Below are 18,474 nucleotides of genomic sequence, written 5' to 3'. Positions count from 1 at the left end.
TAACTGGTAACGCCATCTTTGGCAGTAACAACTTTCCAGAACTGTGAGCATGAACTGCCCATTTTAGGTCTTGCTACCTCTCAATGAAAGTCAAGTCAAGACTTAACTTGGGAATTCAGAGGTGGACTTGCTTGAGTGTTTCAGATCTTTGTCCTACTGCATAGCCCAACTGTGCTTGAGATTTAGGTCATGGACTGACAGGATGACGGCATTCAGGATTTTCTGATAGAGAGAAGAATGCATGGTTCCAAAAATTAGAGCATTATATTATTTTGAAATTCATGAGGGTCATCTAGATATTTTAATTTTTTTGGCAAATGTAAAACATGCCTTGCAACATTCCCATGTTTGCCCATAATCTATATAAATTCGTCTATCTGTATGTTTTTACAGCATAGGATGAAATCGGAGTACCTGGAGAAAAACACACAAACACAGGGAGAACATACAAACTCTTTGTAGATGTTGTCCTAGGCAGTATTGGACCTCAGCACTGCAAGGTAGTGGTGTTAACAACTGAGCAATCATGCTGCATAAGTAACATAAAAAATTGCTGATTATCTAGATCCCAGGCAATAAGGAGGAATTGGTAAAATATTCTCAATCTTTCAAAACCGCTCTAGCCAAGCTTACCTTTATAGGACATAGCAGATACCCCCTTAGCTACTTAAGTGTCCCTCCCTTCTACCAACACCATCTTTGTTGTCTTTAGAATTCAAATATAAAAAAAAAAACAGACATGGTCGCACATTTACAACATGCACAGTGATCTGAGGCTTCTCCGCAAAATTTATTAAACAGGTAATTCATGTACTTTATGATCATGAAGTGCAAGCCCACTATCCACGTCATGGCCACCTTTAAGTAGCGGGTACCTAACATCCCTAGCATAAAATGGCTCTGGACTGAGCGGCAACCACCACCACTGCAACACCAGTGCCCACAGGGGGAACAACCCACTGGCAGAGCAGCCCCAATGTCGCATGACCAGACCCTCAGCTGTGCCTCCCCACAGACACAGCGCCACGGCAGCAATAGACGCCTCACAGTGCAGCACCAGTGTGAACAAGTGACAAAGCTCACTTACTATGGGCTCCCAGTCAAAGACTGGGAGACAGACAGAAGGAATAGGGGCCTTTGCAGCTTATTGCCAATTTATATAGGCACCGCACTACGCAGCGACCACCACTGCTGCAACACCAGCGCCCGCAGGGGGAACGACCCACTGGCAGAGCAGCCCCCATGCCAACTGACCAAACCCTGAGCCGTGCCTCCCCACAGACAGAGGTCTATAGGGAGGCACAGCCAAGGGTCTTGGGTGGTGGCACTGGGGCTGCTCTGCCAGTGGGTCATTCCCCTTGTGGGCACTGGTGTTGAGGTGGTGGTGGTCGCCTCTCAGCGCGGCGCCATTTTATGCTAGGGATGTTAGGGTCCCGCTACTTACAGGTGGCCGTGACATGGCTAGTGGGCTTGAACACTTTATGATCATCAAGTATACTAATGACCTGTTAGCTTAATAAATTTTGCTGAGAAGCCTTAGATCACGGTCCATGTCTGTTTTTTTTTTCTCTATTTGAATTTGTCTTTGTTGATTATATCTGGTTTTCCAGCCCAGCATCATTTAAGGATGCAGCGTTTTTTTTTTTTTTTTTTCATTTTTTCCTCTTCCCCCTTCTTATAGCCATAATTCTTAAAATTTTCCATCTACAGACCCATATAAGAGTTTTTACGCCACCAATTGTACTTGGCATTGACATCAATCATTTTTACCACCAAATTTATGGTAATCTAAACTAAAATTAACTATGTTATCTGTTATCTAACCTACTATTCTGTAGGTTCATATAATTAAAATTATACCCAGTTTATATAGGTTTTGTTTTATTAAATGTCTCTTAAAAAATTATAACTTTCTGTTCAAAAATTGCTATGCTTAAAATTGTCGTCTTGTTTGAGAGCTCATTTTGTGCCGTGATCTGTACCATTTTTGGTTCTGGTGGGACTTTATCGCTTTTTATAAAAAATTTTCTGCTATATGAAGTAACCAAAAAACTAAATTTCTGGATTTATACTTATATTTTCATAGTTCAGACATTTACACATACGGTGATATCAATATGTAATGTTTATTTTTGTTAACAATATTTTATTTAAAAAAATGGGAAGAAGGAGGGTGATTCTAACTTTTAAAGAATTGGCTAATTCACATTTATTAACTTTTCTAAATTTTTAAGTCCCCATAGAGGATTATTACATGCAAACTTTAGATTGCATACACTGCATACATAGCAAAGAATTGATCAGTGTTATCAGGACACCATTAGTACAGGCTATTGGAGTGCCGATCGGACAAACAAGGACAGGGTAAGTGACCTCTGTCTGTGCTCTCATCTGGTCGAGACCCCGTGATTTCATGACATTGGTCCCGATCAGCTTCCTGAGCTAGTGGGGAACAATATTTACCACAATTAGCTGTCGCGATCAACTTTGATTGTGGAGTCTAATAGGGTTAATGCCGGACATTAGCCCATTCAGAAATGTCTGGCATTAGCAGTGGCTTTTAGCTGCTCATAGGAACAGAGACCCACTGGAAATGAAGTGTGGTCAGTACCTGAGCGCACTTTATGCAACAAGAGGGGGTGCAGGATGTACATATACGTCCTGTGCCCTTAAGAGGTTAAGTTAATACTGCTCAGCAGCAATACAGCCTGTGGAAAAGAATGGTAACATTTTCATATTTAAAGGTTTCCAATTCTAACCAGATTTTTATTTATTTATTTAGCTGGCCAACTTGAAGAGGACCTGTGGTGGGAGGGGTGGAGCATTTGAGCGGACATGCGTGATGCCGCTCTGTTCACCTGGCATAGCCAGCCAGCTCTAATGTGGCGATCCTGTGTACCTGAGGCTGAGTGTGGCTGCAGGGTCAACAGAGTCCGGGAGGAGGTTGTTGTTGTTGCGGAAGCTAAGTCCCTGGAGAGAGTCAGTGTGGAGGCTGAGTGGGAGAGATGTGGTAAAGTGGAGAGACGGCAGCTGATGAGGTGGCGGAGACACGGAGGGAAGGTGTGAGGAGCAGAGGAGCCGGAATGGAGGAGATTGTGAGACACGTGGGATGCCGGGCTTCTGCTACAGAGTGTCGGGAGTGGTGAGAGGAGCGGAGCTCCAATGTAGTAGTAGAGTGTAATGGCATCTGGGACTTGTATAACTGAAAGTAATTGAGCATCTGCAGGTCTAGGGGACTGCTCGCTTGCTGCTTTGTTCTGAGGAATCTGAACTGTGATGAGATCTTGCTGAGCAATTTTGTGGTTTACAACTGTGACTGTGTCCCCTAAAGAAATGCTCTCTCTACTGCTATTAACCATTAAGAAACACTCTCTCTACTGCTATTAACCATTAAGAAACGCTATTAACTACCCTATTCAGTTATAAAGCCCCCATAGAAGCCGGTGGAACAGATAAACATTATTGATATAATGTACAAAATAATGGTGGATGTTAAAAACAAGGAATAAAAGCACTTTAGTATAAAAGAATGGGAGAAGGATATAGGACAAATAACAGAGAGGGAATGGAGGGGGATTTGGGAAGAGAACTTGAATATTATAAAAAATAGTTCACATAGAGTTACACAATTTTTTATAACACATAGGTTTTATTACACACCCCAACTCCTGGGGAAAATAGACAAACAAAAAAAAAAATACAAATGCCTAAGATGTGAGAGTAAAGGAATGGGGTTCTTCCATATGTATTATGAGTGTCCTGTGAAATAATTCTGAATGAAGGTGGTATGGTTGACAGAAGGAAGGCTAGAACTGAAGGAAGGAGATAAACTGATATCTAGGGGGAGTAAGAACGGAAGGAAGAAAGATGGACAAGATTCTAAGAGGGAAAAACAATTTGCAACAAGACTATTGGTGGCAAGAAAATGGATGTCGAAAGAACTTCCAAATATTGATGAATTTAAGACTACAGTATGTAAGCTGATGAATTTCGAGTTCTGTTGGGCAGCTAAGTCTGGGTGTTCGGCTAATTTTCACGTCATTTGGGATAGGTGGATTGAAGGTATGACAGAGCGAGAAAGATTGTGTTTGGTGGAGAGTCTTAGATAAAGGTATAAGGTGAGAATATTATTTAAAAGAAAGGGAAGAGAGGGAAAAGGGAAATAAATATTAAATTTTAACCTTTTTTCCTCCCTTCTGCCATGGGGTCTGATGTGGGGGCGGGGGGGTGTAATGATTATGTATAATTATATATCTGTAAGGAGAGGTGCTCTGTCTGACAGAAGCCAGTAGCAATTACAAGATGGATAGGTACTATTGCCTTGGTTTGTTTTTTTGGTTTTTTTCTTCCTTGTTTGTTTTTATTTTATTTTTTATTTTTTTTTTGCCTTTTTGCCTCTCCTCCCTCGTTCCTCTTTTTTCCAAGTTGGAATGATAACTGAGCAATTGAGAGTCCTTGCACTGGATCAAGTGAATGAATTAAATATGAGTAAATTCTCCTATTTATTTAAAAAAAATGAAAAATAAAAATAAAAAAAAGAAGGGGACCTGTGGTTAGTATAGTAAAAAAAATAAATAAATAAATAAAAAGAAAACTTTTTTTCAGGTGACTTAATTCCGTGCTGTTTATATTTTGTTAAGTCATGTGTACATTTCCAAATTATTTGTTGTTCAGTACATTTTAATTTAGAAAATCAGAGTTACATTAATATATATCTACCTAGACTGTAAATGTTTCTTTTGAATGCTGAGTCATGCAGTGCCTGAACTGCTGTTTACGGATATGATCTAAAACCATTCAAGGAAGAGGTTTGTGGTCACTTAACATATGGCTGCCTGGAAAATATTCTGTGAATTAAAGTACTAGAAGATACAGTTAACAGTTATATTTTGCTATATCATATTCTGGTATCTTGTGCTACTAGAAATAGAGCAATGCACACCTACAGATAAATAACAGGAAATAAGTTTTTAAAATTCACTCTATTGATACATGTGGTACCAGTATGACTATGTTCCCCTAATACAGGGATGGGCATTTACATTGGGGACAGTTGTGTATCTCAGGTCAGTGAAAGGCAGGTGTATTTATGTTTATTATCATCGTCAAACAGATACGTCGAGGGGGCGTGTCGGCCACGGCGCCATGCTGTGGCCGACACGCCTCCTGCGCGTAGGAGGGTCCCAGCATTTGGACCCCCCACGATCAGACATTTATCCACAACCCTGCGGATAGGGGATGAGTGTCTAAGACTGCAGATCTCCTTTAATTCCAGGGCATGGGGTAAAAATATATGATATAAGACAACAGCAAGTACAATAAACATGAATTAAATAAAGGACAGACTGATACAAAGCGAGGGGACCCGGTCTATAAAGGCTCACAATCTAGAAGGTTAGGGGAAGATGAGAGAAGCAGGAGATCATAAAGCAGAACAATGGCAACAGGGTTACTTTAGGCTGCAAGTTATTTTAAAGAGATGGGTTTTTAAGTTGCTTTTAAGTAAGTGAGAGTCCGATTAGTTTGGGAAAGTCTTGGAGAAGGTTGTGCGAGGAACGGACAATGGAGAGCACAGAAGTTGTCTTGTGAAGTTGAGAGACTGTGTGAAAAGAAGTACTGGAAAATCAGATCAGAGATGTATTGAGGGGACAGGTTGTGGATAGCCTTGTATGTCCCTGTCATGTAACAAAACTTTCAACATGTCACAGAGAAACCTCAAAAGTTTTGATCAGTTGGGGTCTAAGTGTTCAGAATGAGCAGGACAAAGCACGTGACCGTTGGCTTCACTACAAAATCTGTCAAGATGTAGGAGACAGGCACAATAGACTAAGTAGATGCTTTCTCTTGCAAATGGATGGAAATTTCAGCAAACAGAGAAGTGAAGTATAAAGCTATGTGCTTCTCCCTGCTTGTTCTAAAAATCAGTGTGCGGCTTAACACTCAGATCCCTAGTGATCAAAACTTTTGACATGTCACTGTGACATGTCAGAAGTTTTGTTAAAGGAGACCTCCAGCCAAAACGAACTTATCCTCTATCTACTGGGACCTCCCGCTATCTCCGAAATGGGACCTTGGCACACAAGAGAGGAGAACCTGCAGCAGACGGCACATGCTCCATTAATTTCTATGGAGCGTGTCGTCTACCGGTAGACACCACACACTCCTTCACTGACAGCCGAGGTCCCGTTACGGAGTAGTAGGGGGTCCCAGCAGTCAGACCTCCTGCAAACAGCTACTTATCCCCTATCCTGTGGATAGGGGATGTGTTAGTTTTGGCTGGAGTTCTTGTTTAAATGACAGGGACACCGTATAAACCTAATTCATTGGGAAGTGGGTAGCCAGTGATGTGCATTAAAATTCAAGTACACAGATGATGGGCATGTACAGCAAACAGAATACACCTAATCAAAATAGTTAATAAACCTAATTAATTGGGAAGTGGGTAGCCAGTGATGTGCATTAAAATTCAAGTACACAGATGATGGGCATGTACAGCAAACAGAATACACCTAAACAAAATAGTTAATCAGTGGTTATATTCAATGTTTGATTAGTGTGAGACAGAAACTAACTATAATCCAAATGCATTTCACTAGACTAACGTAAGAGGGTTCACCAAAGTTTTATCATCTCATTACATGCAAATAAGATCACAGCAAATGACACAAAGATAAGCATTGATACAATGAGAAAAAGGAATATTAAACCACTCTTTCAGATACCTATGCTGTCTGTTCTCCTAGATGGCCTAAATAAATGAAAGTGCAATATCCCTTTAAATATAAAAGTTTCTCAAATGAATCAGAGTTAACCTAGAACTCTCTTTTTAATTTTTAGAAAAAAAAAAGCAATACGCTTCCGGGCACGTTGGGGTTTGTAAGCATGTATGAGTCACTGATAGCTCTGCCTATGCTGGTAAATTATCATTAGTCATAGAAAATAATAGTGATCTGCAATGGTCAAAACAGTTTGCTTTTCATAAATCGTAAAATATTTAGTTATAGCTATGGTATATTTTCTTTTATAGGGGTAAGAGGATCAGCGATATCACCTTAGGTAATGCACCATTAGCACACATTACAATACAATAAAATAACAAAAATAAAATAAAATAAAAAAAATCATTGTTTATCAGAATCATAAAAAAAAATTTTACCCGAAACTGTGAAAAGTCTGAGTAAGTTTCATCAAAAGTCTTGCGATGTGCTTCCAGAAGGAGATCAATTATTTTCTGTTGCTCCTCGGATATTTTGGGCTTTTGAGACTCTCGCAGTGCTTCTTCTTCTTTACGTTTCATTATCATCTCCCTCTTTCTCTGGACTTCTTCGTCTGTTAGGATAACTAAAATAGTAATGACAAAAAGAGATCATGTATAGGAGACATCATATCATCATGGATTATGGGACTTTACCTAAAACATTGGGACATCATAATGGAACATTACTGTGAGTTTAAAGGGGAACCATAAGACTTCCTGTCTGCACTTGCACTTACAGGCCCTGGCTGGATTTCTGTTGAACTATCTGGAGCACAGTCTGCAGCAATATTCTTGCTATCTTATATACTTGAACCTTAATGAACACACATTATAAAGTTGGATTTCACTGCCCAGTTAAGAAATGATACTGGAGCTATGGATGTTACATAATGTTGCTCTGCAACACCCTTCTTTTATACCACCATTTATAGTCTGCATGAATGTCTTAAGTGTGTCGCTGTCTTATAACAGCTTTATTCGTTTTGTCTAATCCCATGATCTAGTTGGTCAATAAAGAGCTAACCTAATGGTGAGGTGGCAGGCCTCAGACTTCCACACAATCAGTCCCTGGGGGTCCTTACAGAAAGCTTGTTGTTAGGACACACAGACACTAGCGTATAGTTAACATTTTATGGACAACGATGAATTCATTTTTTTTTTTTGCAACCTTACCATTTGGCTTCTGCAGTTTGCATGTATATGCAGTACAAAGCAAGCTGTTTGATCATGGTTAGTGCTCATTCTGTCAGACACTTCCCCAACGGCTCAGTATATAGGACCTTATTGACTTCTACTAAAGGTTAAGAAAAAAAAATATGGCTGAGCCATCAAATTGCTTTCTGATGAAGTGAGCAAAAAGTAGCATCAGGCAGCTTGAATTGTAGATTATACGGATGCAAGCTGCAGAAGCAAAAAATAAATAAAATTATATGTAATAAAAAAGCATCCATCTGTGCATCCTAAAAGCATTCTATCAGTTAGGATTGTATATGGTTCCCAAATCTGCAATGTTGTCACTGGGTTAGCACTTTTATGAGCAAGAAGACTATGGTCTTGTGTATACAGAGAAAGAAAGAGAATAAGGGAAAATATAAATATTTTTGTCTTTTAAGAAATCCCATTTCTGCCTAAGGTACCCTACCCTGCACTCGTTCTACTCCGACGGCACGGGGATGAATGGTAAGGGAGAATAGGAAGTCCGGCACTATGTGCCTCTTACCAGGTCTGTTGGTGCCGGGTTGGTGATGTAAATCCAGTATATGGCAGCGTAAAAGGTCCTCAGAGATTCTCCCTCTCCACCCCGACGGCACGGGGAAAGGTGTGAGAGTGGGATGGAGGTCCTGTGCTGGAGGCTTCTTACCTCTTGTCAATATCTGTAGTGATGGGTCCCAATCTTTGTGCATGCGTCTTGGAACGGATCTTTGGTCCGAGACTGCACGCATGTACAAAGATTGGGACCCATGACTACAGATATTGACAAGTATCTCAAAGCCAGTAAGAAGCTTCCAGCACAGGACCTCCATCCCACTCTCGCACCTTTCCCTGTGCCGTCCGGGTAGAGAGGGAGAATCTCTGAGGACCTTTTACGCTGCCAAATACTGGATTTACATCACCAACCCGGCACCAACAGACCTGGTAAGAGGCACATAGTGCCGGACTTCCTATTTTCCCTTACCATTCATCCCCATGCCGTCGGAGTATAACGAGTGCCGGGCTGCGCATCCGACCAGGCTAGCGCAGACAAGGATTCAGTGGGCTCCCATTTAGGAGTCTCCAGTGCTGCCGAGCACAGCCACGAAGTATAAAGCAGCCCCATACTGGATTTAATCTATTAGCGCCGCTTGCACCAACTAACTGTTTAATGAACTGTGACTCATATCACCCTAGCGATAAGCCACCAGTATAAATTGGACTATCGCATCGTGCTCATTATAGCGCAGTTTACATATGTCCCCACCATTTCATTAATTCTATCTTGTGCATCGCTAGTTTTTAAATGGGCACTCTCATTAAAACAAATTTTTGCTATTGCACTACTTATGGTAACTAAAAAAATATTTCTAATATACTTTGTTTAAAAAAAAAAAATGAAGTTTTCTATGTTTTATTTGGGCTTAAAAAAGCTCAATAGCACATTTTCCCCATCTCATCCACAGACTTTGGACCAAAGCCCAAGCACAGGAAGCGCAGTCTGGAGTGCTGAGGGAGGGGGGGGGGGGGGGTCCAACCAACAGCATATGGCAGTTAAGTATGAGAGGAGCTATGATTGGAGGAGGCTTGACACACCCTCCTCAGCACTTCAGGCTGCACTTTCTGCACTTTTTTTTTAAACAAAGTATATTAGAAATATGTTTTATTTACCATAAGTGCAATAGCAAAAATTAGTTTTAATGAGAGTTACCCTTTAATGTTTATAATTACTATTTATAAATTACTTGTATTGTGAGTAGAGATGAGCGAACTTACAGTAAATTCGGTTCGTCACGAACTTCTCGGCTCGGCAGTTGATGACTTATCCTGCGTAAATTAGTTCAGCCTTCAGGTGCTCCGGTGGGCTGGAAAAGGTGGATACATTCCTAGGAAAGAGTCTCCTAGTACTGTATCCACCATTTCCATCCCACCGGAGCACCTGCAAGCTGAACTAATTTATGCAGGAAAAGTCATCAACTGCCGAGCCGAGAAGTTCGTGACAAATCGAATTTACTGTAAGTTCGCTCATCTCTAATTGTGAGGTGTCCTAAGCATGGGCCCTGCTTGAGATCTCCCTTTTATATCATTTACTATTCACAATAAATTTATTTTTATTAGACACAATCCTGATTTCCCTTTCTTTCTTTTCTCACTCTAAGGCCAAGTTTCCACTTGTTTTTTTTTCTGGTAGTTTTTGGAATACTGCCACTGCAGTTTTTGAGCCAAAGCCAGAAGTATATTCAAAAGGAATAGGACACATAAAGGAAGGACTTACACTTCTCCTACCTTATGGATCCACTTCTGACTTTGGCTCAAAAACTGCAGTGGCAGTTTTCCAAAAACTGCCAGAAAAAAAAAAACAAGTGGAAACTTAGCCTTACTGTCCCAATTTTTCTCCCTTTTTCCCCGCCTATAGCCTATTGGACTGTTTCATTTATATTTTATAGGGATATATTTGGCCCATTGGGTAAGTGCAACACAGTATCATCGGCTTAGGCCCCTTCCGTTTTATGTAGAGCCCCCACACCTATGTATTTTGTGTTTACTTCTATAATCTGCCAGAAGCATAAAGATCACAGAAGTAGACTGCTGAAGTCAGCCATGGAGCAGGTGAGTGGAGCTGCGGCTGCCATCTTGACTGATCGGACCCCTACAATCTTGTTGCGAGTCCGGCATGTCTCAACATATACCGCAACTGCTTTAGGTGCAGTGTTCAGTATTGATTACGGCATCTAAAATTGTTAATGGCGGACATAAGCAGGATTACTGATTTCCACCATTACCAGTGGATCCCCGGCTGCCTATAGAAGCCAGGAACCACAGTGTATGAAGCGAGAGTAGCTTCTGTACAGGAAGTAAACGTATATCCTGGTGAGTTAAAGGATAAATATCGCAAAGAAAAATGTATGCCCTATTCGAAGGATAGGGGATAATTATTAGATGGCAGGGGCTCCGAGCACTGGGGCCCCTTTGCAATCTCCTGTTTGGAGCCCTGGTTTTCCAGCACAGGAGCACGTCACGACCCCCGCCCCCTCCATATAGCTTTATTGGAGAGCCAAAGGTTGCCGAACGGCTCTCCCATAGAGCTTTATGGAGGGGGCGTGGCGGCCTCCGCTTCAGGCGGGGGTCGTCACGCGCTTCTGTGCTGGAGAACCGGGCTCCAAGCAGGAGATTGTGGGGGGCCCCAGCGCTCGCACCCCCTGCGATCTAAAACGTTTCCCCATCCTTCAGATAGGGGCTACGTTTTTCTTCATGATACTTATCCTTTGAGTACTAGAGCACCAGGAAGTACATTTATGTCCAATGTCGTTTAATGGTTAATACATTTAATACATTTATTTATCGCCTTTAAGTTAGGTCAAACAGTTTATAAATTTACTCTTCCTGTTGGCGATATTGGATCATATTTTTTTTCTCTAAATTTGTTCAGCAAACTGGAAAAAGATTAACATTATAATTATATGCTGCCTGTTGCCTCTCCATTATCTATTAGAGGCTGAGGATGAAATTTGGAAAGACATAAGCACAGCCATGTAATTTCCTTTAGAAGACAGGGACGATCGATTTTTTTAGAACTTGCTTAGAAATGCTGACGTAAAAACATAGGCCATATAGTCTGGCTGGAGATTAATTAAATGGATATATATTTTTTTTAATTAAAAGACTATAAACACAACAGAAGAAAGACATAATCCGTGTGCCTGCTAAATGAGGCTTGGATCACAATAAAAAAAAAAGTTTTGCAACTTTGATCGACAAAAAGATTTTGTTATTTAGAAAGAAACTGGTAATATAGTAAGGCTCAGTATAACGCTAGGTTTGGTGTAAGATAATAACCCTAAATGTATACTTTTCTATAAACTTCAATGACATACATTATGCTAAGGTAGTCCATTGTGGATATGTTTGGCTGGTATACTAAAGTCTTTTGTACTTTTCAATGCAGCTGTATGGGAAAAAAAATACATACTGGATGAGATTTTTAATTATTTTTTTAAGAGAGCCAATGTCAGGTGTATGTAACTGTTGCATATGTCTGGACTGAGGCATACATTATTAGATGCATTGTTTCAATCATTCCCATGACCTGTAGTATCTAGATGTAGTGGGAACCATGTCTCATATGAAAATTTTGGGGGGCAAACTACTGAAGCTTTTTCTTTGCATAGTATGTTGCTCCGTTTTGAAGCCCTACAAGTTAGGCTTTTATACACCATTTTCATGGTGTATGTTAGCGGTATACTGCAGGAAGAATTCACAGACCCTGATCACCCCAAAAAGGCAAAAAAAGTATCATACTAGCCTCTATCCCAGTGGCCTATGTTGGGGTTTCCATTTTCTGCTGGATAAAAAAAGTGCAGATCTTTGCTCAGCATCCAGTAAAAAAAAAAAAAAAGTACTGCAAGTATACATTTTTTTCAATATGGGCCTCTATGTATGACGTACATAGGCATGGCTAGGGAGGTACATAGATGATTCAATCACAAAATGGAACAGGACAGAGGATGTTTTTTCTGGTTTTGTTTGATAACAATCCCCAGCAACTTGGCTTTTCTACCAAATATATATTTACAAGTTAAGAGTATAGAACTCTTAGATGAATCTAATTGTGATGAATCCCTACAAGTACACCCATATAGAAAACAATGTGCAGTGAATTCTATCCTGTATGCTTTGTCATGCCGCCTCCACATGTAATAGAAGATATAACATGTGAAGAGTGGCACAGGCTGCAAAGAAACTGCAGCGATGACACCGTATTTGAACAGGAATCCAACGTACTTCAAAGACTTACACAAAGGGCTATAACAATGAGTCTTTTTGTCAAGCCAATCAAAAAGCCTTTAATTTGAAATGATAATAGTGATAACATGGCCATCTTTGTAACATCATATCGTACCCAGTTCAAACATATAAAAAGAATCATAATATGTATTAAAAGGTGGAGGGGGGGGGGGCGCTCTCTAAAAGAGCTCCCACTTTTCAATTCATTCTGTCCCCAAGTTTGTTTGTTTTCTATAGTACAACTCCCATGTGGCTAGAACATAGTGGGTGAACAAAGGTGGACATCTTAAGTTAGTGTTACCTGCTCATGCTTTGGATAGGGGATAAGATGTCTAGGGGTGGAGTACCCCTTTAATCCTCAAGGGCAAGGCAGAAACCTAAAATTAAGTCTGAGATTCCTCCCACAGATTTTTTTTCTAAAGTACCCATACACAGGATTGACCACTGGGAATTCATGAATGTCTGAATGTAGCAGTAGTGATGGAGTAGTGCTACTTATTAAAGTAATATACTAAAAAAAAAAAAGAAAGCTTTATGATGATCCCAAAAAAACCATAAATAAATGCATACATACAAATGACTCCTTAAATTTACCTATTAGGCATCTATGCGGGAATTTATCGATGTTGGTGTTGCTAAAGTCCTTTTCTGAGGCACAAGTGTCGTGCAAAAAAGTTGTTGAAAGCACTTCTTTGCTAAGTCAGCTCAATGAGTGTGTAGATTTGCACTTAATTGAACTGACTGCACCTTTTTTGCACCTAACCACAAAAATGGGCAAGTCATAAATTCATGACCACTTTTTTTTTATGTTTATTGCCCTTTAATATCAGTTGCCAGCCATGTGGGATTTTGTTGAAATTGTTTATACTTGTTCCCCTTAGGGATACATTTAGTAGTATAGCAATTCAGTGTTGATTTAAAAATCTCTCACCATCTGTATCAGTATTGGACAACAACTGATCCCAGTCTATGTCCTGCCCGGGAAAATTTGTCTTTTTACAATTGTATGTGTTTTTGCTTGCCCTCCTTACATGCCTCAGTTTTCTACTCTTTAATCCAAAAGTAACTATATTGTGGTCGCAATTGCCAAGGTTTCTACGCACAGTTACATTACCAACTAGCTCTGCATTGTTAGAAATGACCAGATCCAAACAGAACATCACTTCTTATTGGATCCTCCACAAATTGGCCCATCAAAATTATCCTGCAAAAAAATTTAGAAATTTTCTCCCCTTTGCAGTTTTAGCCAAACCCTGACCTCAAACAATACCTTGATACTTAAAATCTTTCATTATCACAACTGTAGTGTGACCCTAGCCTCATCCCAGTAGAATCTTCTAGAATATTACTACCCTTAAAGGGTATGTGTCATCAGAAAAATACCTATAATTTTAAATGAAAATTTATATGATAACAATTTCCACTTGTAGGAGAGCCGGGGCTCCATACAGACAATAATGGGGGCACCAGCGCTCGGACCCGCTGCAATCTAAAACTTAGAAGTTTTTCTGTACCTATTGGCATTGGACTTGTCCTTCAATTGGAGTCACCTGTGGTAAATTCAGATGATTAGACATGATCTGGAAGGACGCAGCCCTGTCTATATAAGGTCTAAGGGGGAGATTTATCAAAACTTGTGTAGAGGCAAAGTTGCCCAGTTGCTCATAGCACCAATCAGATCTCTTCTTTAATTTTTCAGAGGCCTTGTTAAGAATGAAAGAAGACCTCTGATTGGTTGCTATGGGCAACTTTGCCTCTACACATCTGATAAACTCAGACTGAAGTTTTTAGCCTCAATTCTAAGCATCTTGTCTGGAGTAAATCATGCCCTGCTCATCACCAATACAATCCCCACAGTAAAGCAAGGTGGCGGCAGCATCATGATGTGGGATGTTTTTACCTGCTTCTACAGAAAGACTGTCTGGGTTAAGAGAAAACTAAATGGAGAAAAGTACAGAGATATTCTAAACAAAAATCAAGAATGCTCTGGACGTCAGACTGGGCCGAAGGTTCACCTTCTAACAAGACAATGGGGGAGACTTATCAAAACCTGTGCAGAGGAAAAGTGATGCAGTTGCCTTTTTGAAAATTAAAGAAGAAAGCTGATTGGTTGTTATGGGCAACTGCACCGCTATTCATTTGCACAGTTGTTGATAAAACCCCCATTTGACCCTAAGCACATAGCAGCTTAGGGACTTGAACCTAGTAACATTTTTCTGAAGAGGCCTAAAAATGGCTTTTCACCAACTGTCTCCATCCAATCTTATAGTGCTTTAGAGGATCTGCTGAGAAGAATGGCAAAAAAGCCCCAAATCTAGGTGTGAAAACCTTGTGGCATAATCCCTAAAAAGATTGGAGGTAAAGTACTGAGTAAAAGGTCAATGTAACATTTTAGTTTTTCTTACAATAAATTAGCAAAGATTAACATTCTGTTTTCACTTTGACATTATGGGATATTGAGTGCAAACAGATGGGAGAAAAATCTGCAACATAACAAAAGATGAAAAAACAGGTGACCTTTTCAATATACAGTTGCAAGAAAAAGTGAAAAAGGAAAATATTTTTTTTTGTGTTGTCCACAGTGCTCTCTGCTGACACCTATGAAACCTATGCTACTCTGGACAGTTCCTGACACGGACAGAGGTGTCAGCAGAGAGAAATGTAGACAACACAAAAAATAAATTAAAAAAGAAAATAATTTCCTCTGTAGAATACAGCTGCTAAAAAGTACTAAAAGGATTAAGATTTTTTTTATAGAAGTAAATTTACAAATCGGTTTAACTTTCTAGCACCAGTACATTTAAAAAAAATTAATTAAAAAAAGTTTTCCACCGGAGTACACCTTTAAGTTCTCCTACAAAATGTCTTTATAAAACTTGGAAATTCATTTTTCCTTCAATGATAGCAATCTGTCCAGGCCCTGAAGCAGCAAAGCAGACCCAAATCATGATGCTCCCACCACCATACTTCACAGTTGGGATGAGGTTTTGATGTTAGTGTGCTGTGCCTCTTTTTCTCCACACATAGGGGGATATTTATCAAAGTTGTCTATGTCCCGCATCAATATAGACCAAAGTACAGAGGGTTAGTCTGGTCTATTGTGCACCTAATTTATCAAATGGCGCACAGCTCTTGGGATCTATGCTTTAGTCTATATTTAAACCTGCTCCAACATGGTCTGACATTTCGGCGTACTTTCAGCCTATGCGACTTGTCGCTGAAAAGTCGCTTTTGATAAATTCAGCACCAATGCATTTTTCAATGCATTTCAGTCTAAAATAGACTTGCATGCATCATGTTCTAAAAATCCTCTAGAGCAAAAGTCGCAGAAAAGTCGCACAGATTTAGACTGCGACTTTCTGTGCGACAAATTTAGACAAGAAAAAAACAGTCTAAATCCTTTGATAAATCTCCCCCATAGTGTTGTGTGTTTCTTCCAAACAACTCAACTTTGGTTTCATCTGTCCACAGAATATTTTGCCAGTACTGCTGTGGAACATCCAGCGCTCTTGTGCAAACTGTAAATGTGCAGCAATGTTTTTTTTTGGACAGCAGTGGCTTCCAATGTGGTATCCTCCCATGAAATCCATAGTGTTTTACGTATCGTAGATTCGCTAACATGGATGTTAGCATATGCCAGACTTTTGTAAGTCTTTAGCAGACACTCTAGGATTCTTCTTCACCTCATTGAGCAGTCTGCACTGTGCTCTTGCAGTAATCTTTACAGGATAGCCACTCCTAGAGAGAGTAGCAGCAGTGCTGAACTTTCTCCATTTATAAACAATGTGTCTTACCGTGGACTGATGAACAACAAGGCTTTTGGAGATACTTTTATAACCCTTTCCAGCTTTATGCAAGTCAACAATTCTTAATAGTAGGTCTTCTGAGAGCTCTTTTGTGCGAGGCATCATTCACATCAGGTAATGCTTCTTGTGAAAAGCATACCCAGAACTGATGGGTGTTTTGTATAGGGCAGGGCAGCTGTAACCAACACCTCCAATCTCATCTCATTGATTGGGCTCCATTTGGATGACAACTCACTCCAATTCGCTCTTGGAGAGGTCATTAGTCTAGGGGTTCACATACTTTTTCCACCTGCACTGAATGTTTACATGGTGTGTTCAATAAAAACATGGTAAGATTTAATTCTTTGTGTGTTATTAGTTTAAAGGGGTATTCCAGGCAAAACACACATATATATATATTTAATTTATTTATTTTATATATCTATCTATATCTCAACTGGCTCCAGATTTGTAAATTACTTCTATTAAAAAATCTTAATCCTTCCAATAGTTATTAGCCTCACAAGTTTTCTGTCTAACTGCTCAATGATGAGGTCACGTCCCGGGAGCTGTGCATGATGGGAGCATCAGAGAGCAGTTAGACAGAAAAGAACAACTCAACTTCAGAAGCTAATAACTATTGGAGGGATTAAGATTTTTTAATAGAAGTAATTTACAAATCTGTTTAACTTTCCGTAGCCAGTTGATATATAAAAAAAAGTTTTGGCCTGGAATACCCCTTTAAGCAGTCTGTGATTGTCTATTGTTGTGACTTATATGAAGTTCAAATCAGATTTTATGACCAGTTTGTGCAGAAATCCATATAATTCCAAAGGGTTCACATACTTTTTCTTGCAACTGTATTATTAGAAGTTATGTCATGCACTATCTTCATTTGTGTATATAAAAAAGTGAACGTCTGTAGACTTTTTTAATTAATTGTAGATAAGACAGGATCAAACCACCAGGTCACAGAGCATGCCTAAAAAACTATTCCATACAAATTATGGAGTCTATAGTTTTCTATGTCCATGTGGCTGCTGTAAATGCTGTTAACGGAAAGCAGAAGCTCAGGAAATGTGGCTCCCCCTATACCACTGTGTAAACAGTAAAACAAAACAAAAATTACAGTCAGAAAAAAGAAACAGATTTTCCCTGGTCTAATGCCAGTTGTAGAATTTTTTTCCCCCAATGATGTTAACATATAAATATTTATTTCCTGTAACCTACGTCGCCTACACTTATTTGTAACATTTATTTAATTGAGTAAATCATACATACGGGGGGGGGGGGGGGGGAGATATTATACAACAGGCTTAATCTGAGTAAGTGTAAACTTAGACAAGTAGTCCAAGTTTGCACCAGATTTTGGCTCTGTCAGTGGCTCAGGCTGTTTAAAAATCTAGCACATCTTACACTGAAAATTCTACGTCTGTACCATCTTATGCCATATTACCATATTAGCTGGCTTCGGTAAAGGCGACATCTCGTGCAGATTATTTTCAGTAATATCCCCAGGTTTCCTGCATATAAAACTATAAACCGGACTCCCCTCACTGCCACTCCCTCGATGTTCCAGTATCGTGCTCCAGTTCTCTGGTGGTGTCTTCTACCGCAATGCCCTTGGTCAAAACATCACACCATGGCTCAGCAAATTGCCGGCCGCAGTGATGTCCTGTCTCAGCCAACGATAGGCTGAGCGGCAATATAATGCATTGAGCTCCGGCACTGGTCAAGGCATCACACTGTGGCTCAGCCTATCATAGGCCGAGGCGGGCCATCGCTTAGGCCCGCTTTCTGGTGTGATGCGTTGACCATGGGCAACAGGGAAGAAGATACCACCGGAGAACTGGAGCGCGTTACCGAGACATTGAGGGAGCTGCAGCAGGTGTGTCTGGTATATTGTTTTATATGCAAGCAGCCCGTGCATAGTACTGAAACATCTCCTTTAAAACG

General features: G+C 40.1%; 1 protein-coding gene across 3 annotated transcripts in view; it reads right to left on the bottom strand.

The window, feature by feature from the left end:
• Positions 1 to 18,474, bottom strand: part of VDR (vitamin D receptor) — a 180,354-nt gene that overhangs the window by 44,952 nt on the left and 116,928 nt on the right. For all 3 annotated transcript variants that reach the window (XM_056562744.1, XM_056562743.1, XM_056562745.1), the window contains one exon: positions 7,157 to 7,341. In XM_056562744.1, the coding sequence (XP_056418719.1) occupies positions 7,157 to 7,341 (185 nt within the window). The remainder of the gene's footprint in view (positions 1 to 7,156; positions 7,342 to 18,474) is intronic.

This window comes from Hyla sarda, chromosome 2 (genome assembly GCF_029499605.1).
Source record: "Hyla sarda isolate aHylSar1 chromosome 2, aHylSar1.hap1, whole genome shotgun sequence".
NCBI lineage: Eukaryota > Metazoa > Chordata > Amphibia > Anura > Hylidae > Hyla > Hyla sarda.
This window is presented reverse-complemented; position numbering and strand designations above follow the sequence as displayed.